The 25,214-nt window shown below is 31.4% G+C and overlaps 2 protein-coding genes across 2 annotated transcripts; both read left to right on the forward strand.

The window, feature by feature from the left end:
- The first annotated feature begins 11,724 nt into the window (after positions 1 to 11,724).
- LOC141453322 (general odorant-binding protein 56d-like) lies at positions 11,725 to 18,166 on the forward strand. Its single transcript, XM_074126389.1, has 6 exons — positions 11,725 to 11,883; positions 12,727 to 12,781; positions 15,021 to 15,076; positions 15,164 to 15,199; positions 17,858 to 17,966; positions 18,048 to 18,166. The coding sequence occupies exons 1-6, from the start codon at positions 11,824 to 11,826 to the stop codon at positions 18,116 to 18,118; spliced, it is 387 nt and encodes a 128-aa protein (XP_073982490.1). The 5' UTR covers positions 11,725 to 11,823; the 3' UTR covers positions 18,119 to 18,166.
- A 3,511-nt stretch (positions 18,167 to 21,677) lies between these two features.
- On the forward strand, positions 21,678 to 25,153 carry LOC141453318 (uncharacterized). The gene is made up of 6 exons (XM_074126386.1): positions 21,678 to 22,025; positions 22,099 to 22,171; positions 23,673 to 23,731; positions 23,816 to 23,851; positions 24,568 to 24,682; positions 24,764 to 25,153. The coding sequence occupies exons 1-6, from the start codon at positions 21,966 to 21,968 to the stop codon at positions 24,838 to 24,840; spliced, it is 420 nt and encodes a 139-aa protein (XP_073982487.1). The 5' UTR covers positions 21,678 to 21,965; the 3' UTR covers positions 24,841 to 25,153.
- The last annotated feature ends 61 nt before the right edge of the window (positions 25,154 to 25,214 follow it).

Below are 25,214 nucleotides of genomic sequence, written 5' to 3' on the forward strand. Positions count from 1 at the left end.
TTCAAGGTCCCCTTCCATGCTTCCTACTTCTTGCAATGATTGAGGAAATAATAAAAGTCAATTACGATTGAAAAATAATTGCTAAAATGTTTATAAAATTATAATTTTAAATAAAACAAGGGATAATAAAAACTAATCAAAATTAAGTTTATCTTTACAATTTTTAAAAGTAAAGTTTTATGATTTTCTTTTTGCAAAACTAAAAAAAAAAATGAATCTAGCCACATCACGTCTGTCGGCTTGGGAACCGACTTAGGGCGGTCAAACGAACTGCGTGGCTACATCCATGAGTTTTGAGGCATCAACAAGCGTTCTTTAGACATGATATAGTTGGAAAGTGATTGCCAGTACTGCACATTAGTAATCGACCAACAGATAATCTCCAAGACAAATTTGGTACACAAAAAAGTCATCTCAGAAGAGTCAACGGCTCAAGAAGTGCATTCTAAAAGGACCTGAACTATCGATAATATTGTTTACTCAACAAGAAGGTTCTAGCCGAAGAAGTTACAAATTCTTATTCGATAACTTCTATTTGGGAGTTGTTTTACTGAGCATAGTGCACTATAATGGACATACATGAGCATAGTGCACTATAGTGGGCATACAAGACCATAGTGCACTATAGTGGCATATATGAGCATAGTGCACTATAATGGACATCCATGAACATAGTACACGAAGTTCTTAACACTGCATTGCCAATCCGGAGTCAATTTGACTCCAAAAAAATAGAAATGCCTCTGTTTCCCCACATCTCATAGCTATCCCGAAATGCTCTTAGATACGAGTATGCTATCCCCACTCTCTCACCATTTGATAGCCACGAGCTGAAGACCGGTGGAAATTCTTAATTTTTCTTTTTGCAGATTAGTTTACTTGAATCACGTAGGAATCATTTTAACCATTTTAACTCCAGATTGGCATTACACGTAAATATATCGGAGACATTTCGACTCCTGATTGGTAATATAAGTAGATTTTCTGTTATTAACTAGACTCCAGATTATTGCCTAAATGCTTATTTGATAAATTTACATAATTTTCGTAGAAAGTATCAAGGCACAAAAAAAATAGCCTCTTTCTAGAATTGATTTTCTGTCCGAATCGCACAAAAACTTGCAGCGAATTGGGTAATTTCCGATCCGTGTTAACAGCGCACAGTAATTGAAATAATAGCGAATGTGATTAAAAAAATGAAAAAGTCCCTGATCAGAAGGCAGCCAATCAGGATTCTAGAAAATACTGAAATTACTGCGATCCTAAGTTGAAGTTAATTCCTCCTGCGTGAAATGTTAAAGCCGATTTGTGGACAAAATTTGTCTTTTCGTTCTTAATTCCTATTCTTTCTCATCCTTTAATACAAATTTTATTATTAAAATTGAAATCGATGTAAAAAAAATATAAAAATAAATTATGGAGTCAATATGACTCCACATTGGCAATAACTGACTAAGTTTGAGCATTGGCAATGCAGTATTAATGTACTCAATATTAAGAGAGAAAAACTCACCTCTCATTGCTTCATTAATGAGGCTTTGAAGTGAAATGACAACAAAGACGTCATTGATTTGATCATACCTTTCAAAAAGGAATATGATGAAACATTGTGAAATAATGAAGCAAGAAAATGAGATCAATTAATCTAGTTCCTGATTTTAATGTAAAACAACACCAGCTGGCAATGAACGTGGTGGAAGAGATCTAATAATACAGAAAACAAAGCTGAATTTTTTAGATTTGAAACTTTTTGTAAGTCCAAAAGCATTATGAGATACGTGCCAGACTACCAAGACTAGAAACATTTTGGACTAAATTTGATTAAATTCAAAGTAAACTTGAACTGATGATAGATAATGAAGGCGAACTAAAAACAAAAGCAGAATACCAACTTGAAATAGAAACAATATATTTACAAATTTACAAAAACAGCTAAAGACAATTTAGAGAAACAAACTAAAGGTGGAATAAGAGTATTTGAATAACACAAATCTCAGTCTAAAAATAATAGAGATTGTAACCACTTTACATTAGCCAACATTAATGTCACACTTAAAACCAAAATAAAACTTTTTTTGTTTATTTGTACACTCGTATTACCTTTTTACTCAACTCACTCACGCCATATCTTTAATTATAATTAAATTAAGAAGGCACTAATGAATTAGTTTCTTTACAAGAGCATTACTTTAGCCATAAACCAAGTATTTGGGCTTTACATCAATTCATTACATCAATTGCAGAGTTTATTACAAACTTAGATAAATGAACGATTAACTGTCAATTTAAAAAATTATTGCGACAAATCAATAAATAATTTATTATTGTTGTTATTGATTGTAATTTATGATTATTGCTTTTCCCAATTATTGTTTAATTTAGTATTATAATTATTATTAGTTCGTTGCTCGTTGACTTTTTAAAGAAAAGAAGAGATATAATAACAAAACGATGCAGGAATATAGATGTCTTTCGTTTAATGAAGTAACAATTGCTGCGGAAAAAAGAAAATATTACACTAATTAAAGGTGAAAATAATAGCATAATTGAGATTCACACCGTGAAGGCTTTTTTCAAGAAAAATAATAGAAGGCCTGCTAAACCGGGCGGAAATAGAAGAAGTAGTCGCCAATTTGATTCATTAATAGCAAAATGTTTATGCTTGTGGTAGTAGTCAGACAACTTTCAAATTCCTGCAACAATTTACAGTTTTCGTTTATAAAGCTGGGAGAAATTGCAAGGGACAGCTTTAGTGTACCTAGTAGTTGTGCAGCAAATCAGATTTACAACAGACCTGCTACCGGTGAAGAAAAGACATGAGGAATTTAGGTGGAATACAAGTCGAATGACAAAATCTAATTAGGGTTGCGGTTGAGGGAAAAATATTAAACACGGAGTTGCCGCGTTGTAAATACTCTCCCATATTCCTTTAGTTATGGGAAACCAGCTGTTAGTACCAAACTGTATTCATAAGATTCCAATATAAGGCACAAATCTTTGTCAGAAAGCAAATTAGTCTAGTTACTTTAATAGAACTCATCTTCAAATGGCCAATCAATAAGACAGGAAGAAGTAGGAAACAATAGACAAAGAACTGGGTATGCACATCTCAAACTTCAGAGATTGCTAGATCAACTTAGTTGATTCAATCCCAATGCCTTTTGAACTGAGATGGAAATAAACAGTGTAGGAACACAAGAACTAAATTGAACTTATTGAATGAACCAAGTTAAAAGAAGACTGGCTTTCAGTTTAATATATTGTACATTTTGTGACAGAATTTAAGCTAGGCATTACGCGAAATTCCAAAAGTTGTATTTTGGAAGAGTGATCTTCAAAGAAGAGAATAGTAATTTACAGGTTACTTTTTGAAAAAGTGTGTAGTGGAGGATGGCATGACAACCATGTTTTTGAATCACAACTAGAGGGGAAGAATTCTTAGTGACATAAAAATATAACACGATTATTTTGCCATAATTAGTTGTTGTTTTTTGTTTTTAAAAGATTATAATTAATTGATCCAATTAATATGTCAAAAAAGTTATGGAGAAAATTTAGTCAACAATCTCATTTTAGAATAGAATAGAAAAGAAATTTATTATTCTGGGACAATTGTCCCCTAAGAATAAATACAGGAACAAATAGAGGCCTTAACAGTTTGGCCTGTGATTAAACAGAAAATAAATAAATAAATAAGTATTTACAAAAAGTGAAAATAAAAATAACAGCAGAAATTAAGGAAATAAATTAAAACAATTAGAATTTCGGAGGAAGCTGAATACAAAGGAGATAACTGAATAGACAGGATTTAAAGATAGATAGGGTAGGAGCATGGCGGACAGATGATGGCAAGGAGTTCCAGAGAGAGGTAAGCACGTATTAGGAAGGACTTGTCAAAGGATGAGGTACGGTGAGAGGGAATATAGAGATCGGAGGAACGAGATCTGGTATTATGGGAATGGATGGAGGATTTAAACTTAAGGAGTTGAAAAATATAGGATGGCCTTTGAGACTGAATGACTTGAAAAAGGAAAGAAGCCAAAAAATATTGGCGGCGATAGACAGGAAAAAGCCTCTTCAACTCATCGTAGCAGTGGCGAAATGCGAGAGTCTCTGGAAATGCTGAAAATAAATCTTATGAAGCAGTTCATGAGGCGCTTGAGCTTAGCTTCAATATCACCAGAAAGACCGCCATACACTAACCAACATTTTATATACATTTTTGGGAAAGTGATGGTTTCTCTGTTTTAAGTTTGCAGACATAACACAGTGTGTATTACCGTCATAGAATACTAAATATTCTCCATTATATAAATCACATTCAGCACGCAATTTTTTCTTTTAAACAATTTTCCCTAATAATATGAAAATTGTGTCTCTCTCCTTCCGTTTAATAGTTACTATCAATTTGTATTCACTAATGGTATAATGAGTTTCGGTTGTATAAATTACAACATGGTAAAATGTTATAAGCATTTTATTGCATTGTTACATAAGTACCAATTATATTCCTTAGTTTTATGCATTTAGTATTATTTTTCTTCAGAAATGATGACACTCGCAAAATGGATAATAATTTCCAATAAAATTATACAAACCTTGGTATTTTATTAAGATTATATTTTCAAAACTGTATTTTTTTAATAAACTAAATGAATAAACACTTTTAAAGTTATCAAGGAAATTTATTGCTTTAGTATAAAAATAATCAATAAATTTGATCTTTCCTCCTTCGTATTTTAATCAGTTTCTACTTCCTAGATATTCATAAATTCCAATTTCTAAAAAATGATATAATTAAAAAATAGGGAATCACTGAGTGATTAGAATATCCCGGGTTCGAATCCAGCTGCTGGCTGTTCTTAACTTCCCAGGAGTTTCTTACAGCCTACTGTCCGGTGATGCACAAAACAAAAAAAAAACTACGGGCGCTAATGATCTTGTTGACGCGCCTTGAAGTTAACAAGAAATAGTGATCAATGAATAATTTGTGTTACCCTCACAGATAAAGACTAATTATCTATAAGATGACATTTTTTACTGAGAGTTTTTATCTAAAATTTTAGATTTAATTTTGCTAAGACGGATACTAGTAAAAAGATATTCTGAAAGCAATTAAAACATTAAAATTAAGCTCAAAACGTTGTTGTTTGTTGACCGAATGATTTGTTAGCCAATAGGTACTAAGTAGTGAAGATTATTGGGCGACGAATTACTTTTAGGAAAGAACACTGAAGATTTATGTTGTACCAAATATTAATTTAACACCATCCAATGCCATCTTGAATTGAGATGGCATTAACTAGACATTAAGTTGCCTTAATATTAAGGTGCAGCTCAATATCAGACAGGAGATCCACCCGTAGGGATCTGTTCTATCATCACCTAGTTATCCAGCATCAACATGTGCACGATTAGAAGAGCTCCTCCTACTTAGACTAAGAGAAAACGGTGCTAAAAGCATGTAGGAAGTCTTACGCTGATGAGCAGGCCCCAAAAACGAAGGTAAAATCGTCTTCGTATCTTCATCAGCTCTGCGTTTCAGTTAGCGGGTTCTAGCCCTAGGCTGTAAAAGCGTTTCTTCTTTAATCAACCAAAATGGAAATTATCGGCAGACCTATCACCTTCATAATGTCTGACTATCGGCCGACCACTATTAAGAACGAAAGTAATACAGTGCAAGCTCGATTAACCAGGATTCGGATTAACCGGGATCATGTTGAGTCATCATAAGAACACCTCAGATCAGCGCCGAAACAAAAGTTAATTTTCGGTGCCGACAGGAAAATTTGTTGTCTTCCATTGTAACATAATTATAGGCATGGCAGCAATTCTTTTATACCTGATTTCGGATTCGGTTGCTGAATAGATTGAATTTTTTCACGATAAGGACATTCCAACTAGTGTCAAAGTTGGGCTTTTTAAATTGCGTACACTCATCAGAGAGTGGTCGTTTGATTAAAAAAAAAGCAAACAACACTTGAATAGTATTTTTCAAAAAGTTGAACGGCAAAAAAATGAAAAATTAAAAAGAAAAGAAAGAAAAGAGAAAAAATTAAAACAAAAAACAAAAAAAAATTCAAAATTCAAAAAAAAATGTATGTAAAAAATAAGAAAAGGATTGCCGTCTAAGATAGGAGTTGATCTCTGGGACGTAACAGTAATGTATTATTATGTAATACTGTGTATTCGGTTTAACCGGGATTTCAGTTTTCCGGGGTGAGTATAGCCGGAGGTCAGCCCGGTTAATCGAGGTTGTATAGTAATTCATTTTAAATTTTTTCTCATACAAGATGTTTACAGTTTAATTTTGTATTATTTTCTAATGAGATTTTACAGCACTTTGCGCAATGAAACTTTGAAGTTAGTTGTTGCTGTAGCTACAAGGAATACACAGTGCAGGCAGAAGACATCATTCTTAGTCATGGAATCTTCCAGAATGGTTTCATTGTAGCACTAAATCTTTATTTCGAATAAAAGAGGGACATTACGAAGAATAATGGCTCTTCGGTGGTACTACTGACCATAGATAGTGGAATGACTGTAAAAGCTTGCTTAAAACCGTCTCTAAATTTTTGGAATAGGTATAAGCAGTCCTTTTAGAAACCCTACAACATCTTAAGAACCAAATTTGGTAGTATTATTTATCTAAACTCATTTTTTTTCTTTATCACATAGATACTTTCATTAATTAACCTTTTTGCATAAAAAGTTATGGCCTTTTTTGAAAGAGTTAGCTATTGAAAGACTGTTTCATAAAAGATAAAGTAAAGTAAGTAAGTAATAAGTAATAAGTAAAGTAATCGCCTATTTTTTGAGGCGGGGCTTAACGTCCAACTACCTAATTAGGTATCGTGGACGGAGGCGACTAGCAAACCTACTTTACTGTAAATTTCTTTTATTAACCATTAAATAAAATCCAAGGCCTAAGACCGGGAATCGAACCCAGCCCAGTACCACAATACATATAGCTTCGCAGGTCTCGCCTCTAACCGCTCGGCTACCGTAGCACCATAAAAGATAAATAATTATACTCGTACTAAGGCAAGTTAAATGCTAAATTAGTTTTGCCTGTCCATAATGCTATAACACATTTTTGTTAAACAGTAACTATTCTTAAAGAGACTGGCCTCAAATTTTACTCTAAAGTGAGGTTCTTCTTCACAAATCTTAGGTCTTGAGATCTGTTAGGAGTTCTTGCAGACATCCTTTCCTACCCCATCACATACAATCTCACAAAATACGGTACTACAAAGGTGTTTTACAAACCATTGATTTTATTAATACTTTTTTTTACTCTTGCCATTCTTTTGTGAAGGTACCATAATTTTCCTTCTCGTATTTACATTTTTTGCCCAGGACACCCTTGGCTAGCCAAAGAAGTGAACAATGTGATCATCATATCATATTACTCCGAAATTTAGGATAGCATAAATTTATTTGTGCGGTGTAAATATGAACCTTTACTGAATAAGCACTCTTCTATGACCTCTTTGAAATATATACCTTCTTTGATAGTTCTTTAATTAATGTTTACAATATTATGATATAATTGATTATTGTGAACTAATTAATGATAATTTTTTAGAAACTAATGAAGAAAAAGGAAAAAATACAATAACAAAATATCAAGATTATTTCTTAATGTCAACATCTGATTATTGCGAATCAACAAGGAAATGAAAGATTTAGGGGGAATCCCAGATTCGGTGAATCACTTATATGGGCTAGTTCATTTGGAACAGGAAATCCAGAGACTGAAGCTTGTACTCTTTATCCTATTTTGGCCAAATTAATTATTATTATAGGAACATGGGTCGGGTCCTGTAGCTCACGGCAGCCATATTGGGCTTATTGTAGAATCCAATTGTAGGATCTAGTAAATGTAGCCTTACCATTTTTTCCCAGGTATTACCAACTAGAAGTTTTTGCAACTTGATCTCTTCTGGTATCAATTTGATACCAGACATTTGATTTCGCAACCAAGTGATTATAACGCCAGCAAACAGGTAGGCTATCCATTCTCTTTCTGACACAATCTGCACAGCGACTCTAGATATATCAAACCTATCCTGTGAAGGAAAAAAGGCATGCGACAATCCATTGTAGTAATTATAGGCAATAACTCAACTTTGTAACAGATTAGGCTATCTCACCAGTCATTTTTATGTGCTGCCCTTTCCGGACTCCTTATCTCTTATGAGGAGAATTCTCCTTATCGCAAACTAGCGATTGTGGTGCTATATTATGATTCTTACCCAATACCTAATAGGCCATTAGAGACGTTTCCTTTGTTTTTACCATAATCACCACAAGGAGTGACCCCACCTGCGACGGGACACTTGATAGAGATTTTTTTTAAAAATAGTTCTGTGTTATAAGAAGGCATAAGGCAAGATTAAGTCGATATGGGCAGTCGATCTAGTTCTGATCAAAAAAACCATCACCATTTCTTTAGTATTCACTAGTGAATGTGTCGTTCGTCTTAAACGAGCAGTGAATTTGTGTTTCGCATGCTGGCCCAAAGAATCTTACGTAGAAACAATTAAGTCAAAAGTTGATGGACCCCAAATAGAAGGAGATTCGTGCCTTGTAACAGACACTAAGTCTCGAACACAAGGCTAAGCGTTTATCCTCGCCCATAGCCAAACCGTCAATACCTCTAATATCGAACAAAATCAGGAAACCAGCTTACCACTGCCATATCTACCACCTCTTTGCGACAACGCCAGATCAGGGTGTATAGAAGTTAGGGAATTCAAGGCAGAGAGATTTGCTGCCTCCTGCACTCCCAGGAGTTTTTCTTTGTTATATTTAGAAGAGCTCAATGTAGTTAATTTTAACATTTTGTTTTTAAATTCCCTTTTTCTGATTTGCCCACAAATAATTTTCTTTTATTTTTTGCCTCTACCATGGTTTCCTGCTACATCCGTGGCCTTACATTTCTTCATCTTCTTCCAAATGGTATTTATACCAAAAATCCCTCGGTAATCGTCTTCTGGCATCTTTATGTGAGCCCACAATACGTAAATTGTTTCTTTTTCCTCTTTTTAAATGAAACTATACACCCTCATCATCGGGAAGCCAAATTACACAATAGATTTTTCATTATAGTTATTTTTTGAAATTTTTTCGAAAATGGTTCAATGACTTCCTTTTAAAAATGCCCTTAATTCAAACATTTTTTTGTTTTTTTTCTAGAATTCATTGTTTAAAAACTCCCTCATAACTTTTAAATGAGTTACCAAAATTCTCTTTGTGGATTCCCTTTAAAACTGAATGTAAACATTAGATCGATGGTGTAAAAATTCAAAGAATTATGATTTATACATTGATGAGGAACTATGGTGTAATTATGAAGGTGACGATAATGGAGTTGTAAATAACACAGTACCTAATGAAGGTAATCACTAATCTGTGCTCTGTTATAATTTCAAATGAAGAGCTAATGAATATTTGAAAGATTATGAAATTACGTCGTAAGATAAATGAGGTATTGTATAATTGAGCTGAAAATACAAAAGTTGATCATTTAGTTTGAAGACTACTCATCTTTACTCTAGAAGAAAAATCATTATTGAAATTGTAATACTTCGTCCCTTTTTTTATTCTTTGTACCTGCAAGCAGAACATTCTGCTTGCGATTCTTGGCATAATTATAACAGTTTATTTAAAGATAACTGATTTGTCAATTTGTAATCAAATTTAAATCCTCTTTAACTTGTTATGAAAGTAGTGTCAATTTTCTTATTTAATATGCTTCATTTAAGAAGCGGTTAAAAAAAAACAAGGTTCGATGGTAGTAGAGTATGCTCTCAGAGCAGATGATCAACTGTCTAAGCAGAACTTTGATCAGAGGCACAACCAAGACACTTGGCCAAGTACGAAACCAATGTAGATAGCAACATTTTTATAGCAAATCTGTTTCAATTAATTATTTATTCTGAAATAATCTATTTTAGGCGCACTACAATGAAAATTTACTCTAATTACTGGGAATACCTAATTCTTTTGAAGCGTTCTTTGTCAGCATGTCTGCGTATGTGTTTCCTTCCACGCCCACATAGGCTTTTACCTACAAGAAGTAGGTACAGCGACATTGCGGTATCTGCGTATAATTTTGTTCCGCAATCCTGTTTATTTCTTTAAACGTGATCAAAGTGTAACCTACCTTCTCTCCATCCTTGCTGATCTCATTAAATATCTCCAAATCAGATGGTGCTTGTAGATCCATATTTATTGCAGGAATATTGTACAGGATTTTTCGTTTCGTTTTGTTTTTTTTTTAGTTTCCAGGCTTGTTTAGTAAACATCCATTCCATCCTTGTACAATTCCACCATGTTGGATTTTATCAAAGAGTGATAGTTCCTCTTTTCATGCTTTTGCAATGGTAATACAAAGTTTTGCCTTAAAATTCCACTTCGGGTAGTTTTTTATACAAAATCCACGCATTTATCCCTGCTAAGTCTAGGATATTGAAAACTATTTGTTGAGGCCATCTCAGAGATTTTATATTTCTTCCACGAGCTGTATACATTTCTGCTAATTTCAAAGCCACAAACTCCCCAAGCGGAACTGAAGGGTCTCTGCTTTCAAGTTTTTCCCAAATATGGGAAACCTTTTATTATTACATCGAACGCTAGCCAAGATTTGATACCAAATTTGTCCGGTTTATTTGACATGTACTGAGTAAATCTGCATCTTGACTTTGTTGGGAACAAATGTCCTTGGAAGAGATCTATGCTCTTGGTTATAACAGTTTTGACAGTTATCTACAAATTTGTTCCAAAATTTAGAAATCAAAGCAAATTTATCGGTTTCTAAGCAATTATTTCTTTGATCCAATCGAATAAACCTCATAATTTCCTTCTTTACATTTCTGCTCATAGAGTTTGAGAAGGATGCTGGTCCCTATTTTTAGTTCCAGAGAAAAGGGCAATATCGTACATTTTTGGCCTCATATGCACAATATGCAAACAATAATCCGATAAATGCATTATCAAATTGAGTTTTCGAAGGAATTCAGTTACAAAAAAAAAAATAAATAAATAAAATAAAATATTAAAATAAGTAAACAAAATGAAAATATTCAGCCGGTCAAATGACCGGTCGCGGTTGTTAAGACGGACTTGATATAATCAAAAAATCAAATATTAGGAAAAGAAGTGAATATTAAAAAAACAATTGTATAAATATTTTAGGAGAAGTCGTGAAGTCTAATAACGATGAAATTAGAAAATTTAAACCAAATTTAAAAAACGGTCAATTGACCGGTCGTGGTAGGTTTAGTGTTTTAAACAAAACTGGGCAATAAAGTGATCAATATCTTCTTCCTGTCCGATTGACTATATCATTAGCTTCAACAGCTGCGCTGTTAGATTGTTCTCTTGATTCAATCATGAGATAATGATCATGAGAACGGTCAGGATTTTTTAAACAAGCTGATAATTCAACTATTTGAAGGGGTCAAATGTGAGTAAAAATAATCTATGTATAGATAAATATAAACTGCTTTAGTTAGAAAACTTGTTAGTAAAAAAAAAATGGATGCATTTACTTTCCTTATTACTCCATTTTCGTCATAATAAGGAAAATGTACACCAAAAATTATGTGACCTCTCTTGTAGATCAGAAAAGTGGTTCCATTTATCACGCCAGATAATTCATCAGACACAAATCAACATGTTGCAGTCTTTTCTTCTGCCCCTTCTCCGATGCACATCTGGACATTTAGATATATATATTAGCTCTGTGCGCACAAAGTTCCATATTGTTTGTAAAACTGTTCGGTTATCTAATCAACCCTTTCCTCAACAAGTAAGATGAAAACCATAGCTGTGATTGCTATCGTGTGCTACCTATTTGTAGCTACCGAATCTTTTGTAAGTTAATTTTCTGAATAATATAAGTTAATTCATTGAGGTCCTTCATTTTGATTGAATAGTTGATGTGTATTTTATATTATTAAAAATAATTGCAATTGATTTCGTATTCATTATTTTAAGAAGTAGGTTTAATATTTTAAATAACTATTGATTTATTTTTAATTTATTATATTTTATTTTCTGGCCCATCATTTAACAATATGAATTGTTTTAATTAATTTTTATATATATAGATTTTCGTTTTTAATAAAGAGTATTTTGTATTTAATTAGTATTAATTGACTAATATTACAGGAAATCCTTGTTTCATTTTGGCAGCTCATTTTTTTTTAATTTCTCTCAGGAAGTAAGAAAAGTATTGTATCATGTAAAAATTTTAAATTTTTTGAGATTTTTGAGACGATTGGTAGGCGGATCAATAGTTTTTATTTGAATCATTTTTGTAGGAATTTTCCGTTTTGGGTATTTTGTGGTATAAGTTAAAATCTCGAGGATGTTTTTTCGTAAAAAGATAAATGATGTAGGAATCACATCAATTTTGGTTCCATCTGTGTTTATATTATTAAAAAACATAACTTCACTTCATTATCATTTCATATTGGTTAATTAGATGTACTAATATATGATAGAGGATGTTGAATTGTTTTATTCTTATTTTTTAAAATATTTTATTACATATTTACAAATATTTTTCATAAAGGTGGTGACAGTATCTTTTTTATTGAACACGAATTAATTAGTTTTAATAAATACATTTTATTACAAAATATTGAATTCAAAATAATTGATCTTATCGCTTTTTAATCACAATTAACTTAATAAACATTCACTTATTTCCAGCCTTCACACTCTCCGGAACTTGACACATGCAGCACTAAGCACCATTTATCAAAAGGTATAGTATATGTAGTACAGATTGTTTTAGTAATTCGCCTAATAAGTCTACATCATCCCGTTCTCTAGAGAGCGCTAATTTATCAATTTGTTCGCAAACAAACACTTGAACAAGCCAATCCAAATTTATTGTAGATACTGAAATGTATTTTCTATTAAGAATGTTAAATCTCTTAAAATCAGTTGTATATAGTTCTTAAGCTTCGTCTTTTAAACTAGTTTATCTCTGTCCTTTGCACACTGCTTACATAAAACACAGAAATGGATATTTCAGCAATAATATTTACATACGCAATTTACAAAGCAATTGTTTTCCGTACTTAGATCCAGGAATACGCGCACAATCTTTAATTACTTTTTATTTCGACTAGAGGCTTTGCAATTGATAATTTAGGTGACCTTAGATTTATAGTGAGACTGATTAGGAATATGCCTACGAAATGTGAGTTCTAAATAAGAAAAATAAATAATAAACTCTAAAATTATAACACCTTAATATTCTTCAAACTCCAAATTTGTGTTATATACAATTCTTACCAATGTTTGTAAAATATGTATACTGCCCTGAAATTTTAACTATTAAGAAAAGCCAGCTCCAATCCAAATTTATATAACACTTTAACAAAAACTTGCAGTTTTAAAAGTTAAGTATAATGGTTGAATGGTTTGGAAAACACCAAAAGGTATACAAATCAGCAAATGTCCAACATTTCATTCATTCTTCTAGTATCATATTTTTTAGAATGTATTAGATGTCATTGCCCTTGCGCTGGCCTTTTGTCATTAATAAATATTTTTCTGTTAGAAAAATGAAAGATGTATCTCATCATCATAGTTAGTATTAAAAAGGCACTTCATTTTAAATCTATTCCAAATTATTTTTGTGATTTATCTTTATTCTGAATAATCATTACATTCACTCGCATATTAAAAAGAAAAAGGGAAAGTTGGAGTTGGTCTTTTACTGCCGGTTATGAATAACATTTTTAACAAAATTATAGTCCTGAATTCGTCTTACGTGAGCAAAAATTACATAGTGAATAACAAATAAATAATACTCGTAATTATAATTCATTCATTTTCAAATTTATAAAGATTTGGCTTTTTTGGTTCATTTGGTTGACTTATTTTTAACAAAACCTTATTGCGATAATTTCAAGTAAAATTTAAAATGTTAATTTCTGGCCATTTTTTTTTGTCTCGTTTTATATTCACGGTGAATACAGACATAGCCACAGACACATTCATAAATTGGCCAAGGGAAGTTTTGAGAGTACTTTGGCCCATTTTGGTAACTTGGACTACGCTATTTGTTTCTGAGACCCAACTGGAAATCAACAGCTGACAGTCGACCATCTCATGTTCCACTGTCCACTTCTGTAGTGGGTATAATAACCCATGTCAATTAAGTGACTTGACAATTTTAGTGAAATCTGAAAATTTATCACAGTTTTGTGCATTAATAACATTCATTTATAAACATTAATTTTGAAATTTGGTAACATTAATATGTAGTGTGTTTTAAATTTAGTAAATTATATGTTTGGTATTTTATGTTATGTAAATTATTAACATCTAATTTTCATTTTTATTTCATAATTCAGTTCAATATTATGTTATACATGTAATCAAAGTTATAAAGTGCATTTAGAAATGTGTACGTGGTGCATGTTAAAGTAGATAACAGTCATACACTAACCATACACTTTTGCCCTTATTCAAAACAGATATTTTCGGCGACATTTCCCAATTAAAAGTCTAAAAACCAAAATGTTCATGATGCCGGTTCCTTTTCTTATTAGTGGAATGAGAGAAGACAAAAAGTGAACAAAATTATGTTAAAATTATAATATAAAAACTCCTAAAATTTCTATTGAAAGTTTACTGAGATTATTTTTATTTTGGGGAATTTATTTAGAGAGGCGCAACCCTTCTACAGTCGGGATGGACTCACGTAATTTACTATTAACTTTATTTACGAAAAAAATTAAAAATTAGTAAGGAGCGTGATTCGAACTTGGGAACACCCAATTACGAATACTCGCATTGAAAACACTACACCCGTTCACTAAATTCAATATCAGTTGAAAATGTTTCCGTTATAATTGTAATAACATGAGTTAACGCTAGATTTTGTATGATACTTTTTTTTAAGGATTCTGAACATCTAATTGATGTTCTTTTAATGTTGTGAAAATTTCCTTTTAATGTTTTATAACAAATACAAATTATACTTTCAGATAGGGCACGCCAATTAGCTATCCACAGTGTACAGGCCACCGATGATAATGAGAAAGTAAGTTATGTATACAAATACCTTTTTCAATATCTTGTTCAATATTTTCGAAATGCAGTAATAAATAACATTATTATTATTTTTCAGTGCTTCCTGAGCTGCTATTTGAAAGAAAGGGGATATGTAAGTTTTACTTTTTGAAGTTTTTAATTATAAAATTCATTCGGGTTACCCAAAGACATCGACTGAATTCGGCCTTTCCTACATTCATAGATACACACTAAACTATATAAATAAATTAAAATTCGTCGGCTTTTTAAATTAGGGAAATTATAATTTTTTGGGGGATTGAATTAGATTTATTTATTTATTAAAGCTTGTTCCTAAGAATGGAGAACCTAACCATCTTCAGAGCATAAAATGGTTTTAATTTAATAAGATTTCCAACTAATACATAGTTATTGTTTTTCTGGAAGAGCTTTTCTGTTTCCTTTCTAATCACAATATTTAAATTCTCTCTCAGCAATCTCATGGGTATCAAATTTTGATTTTTCGAAAGATAAGCGACTGCATTAACCCATGTGGACGAATAATATTATTTCTGAAATATTTTTTTAAATTTAACCAATTAAAAATATCGTTTAATATTAATTATCGTTCACCATCTTTAATATCCTCATTTAATAAATTCAATTACTGTATATCTTTAGATCCTACATATACATATTAGATCTCCTTGATATTAAATAACGAGTTATGTTGTGATTGAGTCGTCTAATAAACTCTTTTGAAATTCATTTTATCTTTCTAGCAAAAGTTTCTATAAAATTAATTTACTTAGAACAATTTAATGTTAACTTTATTAAACTACTTTGATAACTATTTTTAATTCTAATCAGATAAATATACTCTCTATTAAAAAATCTGATTAATTCCCAACTCAAATTTAGTGATAAAGTCGTCGGTAATTTAAATAGTATCATATATTCTACTAATAGTTTCACATTTTTGCTAGTAATTACTCTATTAATTCCATAAATCATTATGTTAAACACAGTGATGTATATAACACAGATTAGCACAGCACGCCGCATATTGCCTGCTTCTTCACAGGTTCATTAGGTTCATTTTATCTTTGAGGACAATCCTTACTTTAAGATCTTTTTTTAAATAAATGCTGTGCCATTTCTTTATTAACAACATTAACAATTATCTTTAATTCGGAAGATTTATATACATATACGAATGAACCCCCATATTATAAAATGATTCTTATATTATTCCCAAAAGAATTTATCTTTCAAAGAAAGTGCCTTAAAGCAGTTTCCAGTAAATAATAAGGATTATCTACCTTGCTAAATTAGAAGGCATTTGCAAGCGAAAATTTCTAGTTAAAACAAAAGTTTCTTGAAATTTGAATGTGAGAATTAGCAGTTTTAGATGTTTTACAAAACACCTTTTAATTTCTTATTATATTAAAAAATAAATAAATAAATACAATTTACCTAATAACGATTGAACATTAATGAACAAATACAATTTTTATAAGTTAAAAAATCAAATTCTTGTCCCACTTTAAATTTTAACTCAATTCCTCTTCCTTCTGCTAATTTAGTTCGCTACCTTGGGATGTACATCGACAAAAGACTAACGTGGAATCCGCACACTAAACTGAAAAGACTAGAACTCAACCGACGAAACAAATTACTGTTACGACTAATTGGCAGACAATCCAAACTACCACTGGAACATAAACGACTAATATACAACAGTGTACTTAAACCGATCTGGACTTACGGACTTGAGCTGTGGGGTTCAACCAAACATTCCAATTCACAAAGAATACAGTCCTTCCAATCAAAAATTCTCCGACAGATTACAAATTCTCCATTTTATGTGTCTAACTCTTCTCTCCATAACGATCTCAAAATCTCATACATAACTGACGAATCTAAATCTAAATATAGAAAATTCTTTGACTCTCTTCTATTCTGTACCAATCCTCTTGTTCTAAATCTCGCCTCCACAACGATTCCAGATCGTCCTCCACGACGACTGAAACGCTGTTGGCCTCGTGACAATCTCCAGTAATGTAAGAAACTCCAGCGAGAGTGTTGCCGGTGGGCAGCTTCTCTCCTCATGTTGATCCAGTCAGGAAGACTTCTTTTATCGTATTCACTTATTACGAATTCTATTCTTTGTAGATTGTGAATATCAAATAAATTAAAAAAAAAAAAAAAAAAAAAAAAAAATCAATTGCTTTAAATCCTTATAAAAAAGAAATAAAGAAATTGTGATTTATTTATTTATTAGAAAAATACAAGTATTTAAATGCAAATAAATTATGAAAAAAGAATAACTACAACACTGCAGGTTTTGTGCAGGTAAAGAGAAAAAATTTAAAAGAAGCAAAAACAAATCATAATACAAACGAGAACTTAAGAAAAATGTATTTCACCTTGTGCATTAAAATAGATAAATAGTAATGATAAAATAAATAAATAGTAATCATAAAATAAATAAATAGTAATCATAAAATAAAAAAAATTAAGAACTATTTCGCTCAGGAACTAAAAAAATAAACTGGAATTAGTCTTTTCTTAACTTGAAATAAATAAATAAATGTGTGCATAAAAGATGTTGATAAGTAAAAGAAAGAACTGAATAAAATAGAGAAAAGAAATACCAAGTGGTTGAGTGAGAGAGATTGAAACTAAAAAGCAAAATAATTTAATTTTATCCCTGGTCTTACATAGAAATAAACGGAAAATACAACTAGCCTTCCTTATTATGTTGAAGCTGTTATTTACCGCATAAATTGGTTTCTTTCTGTTTTTTCAGCTCGTTGATGGGAGAGTAGATTTTGACAAACTCTTAGAAAATCATAAGAAATTCCAACCAACACTTTTTGAAGAATTGAAGAAGACATTTGACGAATGTAAAAAGAATTGTTAGTACTAAAGTTTTAAATTTAAAATAATATTTTATAATTCTATATGCTACAACTAATCACTTGTATTTGTTTTTGTAGTGGATTATAATGGCAAGAACGAGTGCGAAGTGGCGTACCAAGCGTACAGTTGTGCTTTCACCAGACCCTAAGGGGCATTGTTGTAATTTTTTGTGATTAATAAAAAAATTTCCAAAGTTTTTTTTGTTTTTTCAATGTTTTATTCGATTGATGGCTGATCCTTTTTCCTTATTTTGAACGATCTCAGCCTTTTGTCACTAAGTAATTCCCTTTTAATACTATCGTCACCCTGATAACTGTACTTTGACAAATACTTCTATCGGAGTTGCCCTCTTAGTGAATAATATAAAATTTTAAACCAAGTTTTTTCAAAGGCTAAATTAAATAACTTTTTTTTTGGTTGAATTGCGTTAAAAGAAGACTTTTCTTAAACATAAGGAAAAGGGATAAATGGACAACCAATAGAATTTGTTGGCCAACCAAAATACTTGAGGCAAATTTTTGCACTACATTTGCAACAAGTCTAATGCCAGTCAACAACGTAAGTGAAGTAGAAATCTGCACAAAACTGAATAACTTACCTCTCATTATAGATGAAAGTCTGAAACCAGTCTGGGATACTACAATAAACATGCACGCTAAGTCAGCAAAAATTTATTTATTTTTTCTAACTAATAGTCACCCACGGTGACTCTCTCAATTCAAACTCTCTCACAATTACAAATTCATGCTTGATAACCACAAAGTACTAGCAATCGAGACTTATGTGATATTAAATTATGGAAACAGTCGATCACATCTTAGGGCAGTACATGACTACCATCATGACTATGACTATTAAAAATTAAATAACTGAAATAGAATATGTTAGTTAAAATTTAGAACTAGGCATTCAAATTACTGCCATTCTGGTAGCAAATCATTCCGTCTTCTGGGGTAGTCAAGTTCCCGAAATATCATCTCCTTAATTCTCTAAGAATCGTTCTTCGCCCTAGGGAAGCTGTTCGCGAGCACAGTTAAACTAAAGAGATGTATGACCTTTCTTAGCTTCACAACCTCCAAGTGTCTAAAAAACATTAGACTTTCTCCATCTTGTATTAACCAGTAACAGATTGCAACAATCATTTCCCCAGATTAGTCTAAAAAATTAAAAAATACTCTCACACATAAAGGTAACTACAAAAACCAAATTTCATTTACAAAATAAAGATGCTGATGTAAATATTATTATCTATATTTTGTGTTTACGACCCCACTTATGTCTGGCCAGTAAACCCCACCGTTTAGATAACTAAAGGAACTTACTCAATCCGAAGTTTAAGCAACAGTTGAGGAAAAATTGTTGCAGTCAACAACTGCAAAGCTAGTTGTCTCTTGTTTTAACTATATATTTGGTAAGAAAATCCAAACTCTAGTGATAATCTCTTAAATAGTTGGAAAATTTAGAATTAAAGTTTTCTAGTGGGAAGACTGGTTGTAATGATGAAGTAGCATTTTAAAAAAGTGAGGGAGAACTACGAGTACTTCTGACAGAAAAGTGTGGACACGATCAGTTTATTGGGAAAAGAAATTTCCATCACCGATGCATTTCACACTAGGTGTAAGCCTGGTCTGAAATTCAGAGAAAAGGCTGAAGTAGGTTCCACTTTGTAAAGTTAGTCAAAGTGAAAAGAGGATTGGCGCTGGTTGACTGAAATCTAGTTAATGTTTAAAATGAAACTGTCAGATACCTAGGTATAACAGGTATGAGGTAGTGGATTTTTTTATAACATAGAAACATGTTTTGGAAAAAGTTTGCTTTGAGTCCCTGTCTCAGTGTCACGTCTTAATTGCAAATATTTCAGCCTGAAAAAAATAATAAAATAAAATGAGGAGCAGCTGCCAACATAGAGATCTTAAATTAATGTTTCCAGTTTCTCCAAAGATTCTCAGATGACTCGACTCCCAAGTTCCAAGCTATTTTGGAGCATGCATGTCAACAGATTGTACAGCCTTGTAACTCATTCAGTCCTGATTTTAATAACTCTGAGAAGGGAAATTGTATCTTAAGAGGATCTGCTTACCAGTCAAAGCAAAGCCTGGTCGACTTTAATGATTATCTCAATGTGCATGGAATTTGTCAGTCATGTATTTGGGTGTGATTCTCTACTAGGAACTTATCTTTACTTCCCGAATAGGTAATTGTTAGGAGATTATTCCCTTGCTGTGCAGAAAGGTCAAGCTGGTCTAAGAAAATATTCCCAGCAGTGTTTTTACCAATGTTGCTATATAGCTGTCATAAAGGAGTGAAGTCATAGGGGGACCGAAAAGTAATCAAAATGGCGAAAAACATTTATTTATTAAAGAAATATTAAGAGCTAATCAACAAAATAATTTCTATCATTTTCTAACACTTTTTACCAGCGAAAAGGCAATCGTTCGATTCCCTTTTTAAAAATTTCCTTCGATTTTTCATTGAAGAACTTTTCCAAGTGCGTTTTCACTTTTCCAACATTGGTAAATTTTTAACGACGCTCGATCAACGGCGTACCATCAGCGCGTCTCTTTTGTCTCGGTATGAAGCTGATCCATTTTTGCGACGAATTGTAACTGGAGATGAGAAGTGGGTGCTACACAACAACCCTGCACGAAAAAGACAATGGCTTTCTCTCGGAAAAGCACCTGTTCCGACACCTCGACCGTCACTAACGATAAAGAAGGTCCTTGTGTGTGTGTGGTGGGATTTTTCTGGAATCATACGCTATGAATTGCTTGAACCTGGCCAGATCGTTACAGCGACAGTGTATTGTGAACAACTCGAGCGAATGAAACAAGCGCTCATAAGAAAACGATCTGTCTTGGTCAATAACAAAAAAAGGATCTTTCAACACGATAACGCGAAGCCTCACGCAGCAAAAAGAACACAGGAAAAAGTAAGGGAGCTTGGGTTAGAACTTTTACCCCCTCCACCCTATTCACCAGATCTCGCGCCGTCGGATTATCACCTTTTCAGATCGTTAGAGCTTACATTAAGAGGTAAAAAATTTACCAATGTTGGAAAAGTGAAAACGCACTTGGAAAAGTTCTTCAATGAAAAATCGAAGGACTTTTTTAAAAAGGGAATCGAACGATTGCCTTTTCGCTGGCAAAAAGTGTTAGAAAATGAAGGAAATTATTTTGTTGATTAGCACTTAAGATTTCTTTAATAAATAAATGTTTTTCGCCAGAAAAAATAAATTTTGATTACTTTTCGGTCCCCCTATAAATTTGTGTTTTGGCCTGTACAGATTAAGTAATTACAACTTTTGTAGATCAATTGAGAACTAAGACAAGAATTGAAGAAGGGTAATGAACGCTCTGGCTTATTAGGTTTTTGGGTTTATTATAAAGCATGAAATTTTTGTAAATTTTACTTTTTTGTACTTTGTAAGAAATTAAACAGCTTATACGTCCTGTTAGTTTATTTATGTAAATAATGCATAGATCTCTTATCTAATTATATCGGTTAAAATAGAGCTCAAGAGAATATAGATAAAAAAAATTTTAAAAAAAACTTGCAGAAATGTTAAAAACAGTTTTTATCTAGGAATGTCTGACATCATTTTATTATCTATTCATTTTAATAGAATTACATTTTTATAAATAAGATAACTGATAATGCGTTTAAAATTGAAAAAAAGAAGATAATTACATTAAAATTAGCAAGGAAATGTACTAACAATAATGTGAAATATAATAGATTAGAAAGGGCAGATAGCTAGTGACTCTTTAGTCAGCATCCTTAGTTAAAATATCTAATTATTATTATTTGTATTATTTGTGAAAAAAAGAAGATAATTACAATAAAATTAGCAAGGAAATTTACTAACAATAATGTGAAATATAATAGATTAGAAAGGGCAGATAGCTAGTGACTCTTTAGTCAGCATTCTTAGTTAAAATATCTAATTATTATTATTTGTGTTTTATGATGCAGTAATTTTTCTTTCAAGTGTAACTATGAAGAACTTTTCTCTGATTATTTTTAATTGTTTTGTCATTTGTGGTGTGATTTGTGTGGTAAATATCTAAAGTGTTTTATAATATATAAGAGTTCATTTCCAAAAGTCAACAATGTTTTAATTGATTGCAGACCATAACGGATACACCAGCATTCTTTGAAAGCGTTGTGGAAAAATGCAGTGCTGAACACAGAATTGATAAGAGTAATTTATCTTTAAAGTTTTCAATTTATTTAAATAATTAATTTTGGTGCTTATTTTTTAAGTTATAGTATGCTTGTCGTCCTCCTAATGTGTCCATTATTTCTAATAATGCAAGATTCATTACTAGGGAAGAATTGAGTCTTTAAAAAGAAAATTCAGTCAGAACATTGACACGATGTTTTCCTACTACAACACTCAAGACTCCAACTCTTATAGTTTTTAAAAGGAGTTTTTTAAACCTCTTTTAATTATTCTTTAAATGGTCTAGATATAGATATTAATGCTGCACTTTACCCAGAAATAACACATTAGGGTTAACTAAATAACACTCCATTCGTCATCAGTATACTCTAAAAAAAAAAAAAAAAAAAAAGGTTTCTAGAAAACTTTTTAAATAAAAGATATTGATCTACATTTGTGTACGAACTTCAAAAAATTTTAAAAAAATCAAAACAAGTCAGAACAGAAAGTAATAAGCCATTCGGTAAACAAAGGTACTCCCTTAATGGGTACCTACATACATTATTCTGATGAAGGCTATCTTTCCAAATCAGATCATGACGCCCTTGGCCTAAAGATCTAAGACGAGAAAATAGGAAGAGATTATCGTTAAATGATTTTATAATTCGGTATAAGTTTAATAAAACTATTTTAAAATGGCATCCACAATATTTAAGCACTGCTGTAGGTTATATTAAAATTTAATAATAATAATAATGCACTTGGATAGCTAATTTAAAAATAATTATAATTAAATTATTTTTCACAAATATCTTAAGGCACCTTAAGCCCCTATTGGGCCTACTTTTACCCTTTTTTTACTGCTCCTGAAGGAGCTATGAAATGAAAACTCTCAGGAATTCAAGGAAACTTAGGTGACTTATCAAACATCCCAAGCTTCAGAAAACAAAGAATATCAGTTTTTCTCGAAAAACAATGCAATTCAATGAGACTATAGTAACTTTGAAACACCCAAAATACAACTCTAGCGTAATTCTCCAGGCTAGGAATTACATACTGTATTTAACACCAAAAACGCTAACTTGCTTTATTCTTCTACTTCTGTTCCAATTACTTTCTTCTCCATTCCTTCCTGAATATGATGTAAGAGCAAATTGTTGTGTGTGGTGCCAATAGATACAGTTTTTTTTTGCTTTCTAACCACAATTTATTAACTTTACTTCCAGTAAACAAGGTTTTACTTTTTCTCTTTTCTTCAGAAATTCCCATTTTGTCCCTTTAAATCCAGACGAACTAAACTATTTCATACTTTGATATAGTTCTTTGATAATATATCTACTTTGATACCTCGATGGAAAATAAAACATTTAATTTTGTATTTATTAGAAAAATAAGAAAATCTAATGGTTTTATTAATTTTCATTCTGTTTCCTCAGTCCCTCAGAACATAAGGTTATTCCTCATTACTTGTACCACTAAATAATTAATCGTAAAGGTTTAATTCACGTTTCTCTTTACAAGGTCATTATTATTATTTCAGATGAAGCCCGCAGAATGATCGGAAATGTAAGAAGATATGCACTAACTGAAGATGACAAAGTGAATAATTTTAATAAATATTATCTACAATTTAAAATTTTCAATTGTTTAAAAATATTTAATTTTTTAACCATTTTGTTTCAGTGCATGTTGAGCTGTTATATGAAAGAGAGGCAATATGTAGGTTTATTAATTTGTTGCATTTAGCAATTATTTGTTTTCACCTTTTTTTGAAATTTTGGAATGGTGCAAAATGAGGAAGGCTTTGATGATGAAAGCAAGTAGGGTATATCTCAAAATTTAAGTTAGGCTTTTAGTTTCATTGCTTTCCAAAAATGAAAAAAAATTGACCCGTTAGGGGTCAGCTGCTTCTAAAATCGACGAAGGAGTTTTATTTTTATACATGTCCGACCACACTATCACAAGGCCTTGCATTCAAATTTGATAACTCTAATATCCCTTACTGATGTTCAAGTTAAAAATAAAAATAAAGTAGGATTTTACAGAGACTATGACGTCATACATCTGCCTAAACACCCTTAAAATTCATATTCGGACTGATTAAAATAAAGAGAACCAGGAGGCTGAGTTTTTTAAATTGTTTTTTTTTGCAATTTGAGAATAATTAAGTTTGAGTTAATAAATGAATTAGGCAGCCATAACAACTGTCTAGTGGTTTGTGTGGTTCAAATTAAGATTCATAGATGATAAATTTGCTGATCTATTAAAAAATAAATTTTAATATAAGCTTTTTTCAAAAGAACAAATATGCTGTTTTGTAATCTCAAGTTGTGTTCACCAGATGTTAGTATTTTTATTTTTTGAACTTATGGCTCGTCAATATCTGTGATTTTTATAGCCTGCAGTTTTATAATGATTTAATTTCTACATTTCAGTTCGTTAATGGTAAAATAAATTGGCAAAGGATCTTTATTCCAGTTTCCATTATGCTTTCTACTGAAAGTGAAAGGAGTACAATGTGGGCCAATTTCCTGAATTGCGATAAATATCGTAAGTAGGCATGAATTTGAAATAATTAAGCACAATGAAGTAAATACCTTTTGCCATAAAACTGAAGACTTCTAATTTTAGTCTCTTATGGAGTTCGAAATGATTGCCAGATAGCCTATGAAAGTCTCAGATGTTTTGAGGATGTAATGAATGCGTAAATTAATAAAATCAGAGAGCATTATTATCAAATTATTATAAAATCAAGTGCAGAGAGAGAATACCATTGATATTTGTGATAACTGCAGCAAGTTGATTAAATGAAGAATCATAGGAGAATCTGTTGTAGCAAGATTGCTTACCAACATTACTAAGTTTAATGTAAGTTAGAGAAATTCACGTCTACATTTTAAAAATATTACCAGCTTGATCATAAATGTTCATGTAAACTGATTTATTTTTTACCATTGTTATTCTAAAAATTCTTTTGTACAAACTGTTGCATAAATAAAAACGTATGAACATTGTATTATATATTTATGTCTAATTTAATAATTAACTTTTCGGTAGGGTATTGGACAAAATTGTAACTAAC

This window comes from Rhodnius prolixus, unplaced genomic scaffold (assembly GCF_049639745.1).
Source record: "Rhodnius prolixus isolate KJV_2025 unplaced genomic scaffold, Rpr scaffold_3, whole genome shotgun sequence".
Taxonomy (NCBI): domain Eukaryota; kingdom Metazoa; phylum Arthropoda; class Insecta; order Hemiptera; family Reduviidae; genus Rhodnius; species Rhodnius prolixus.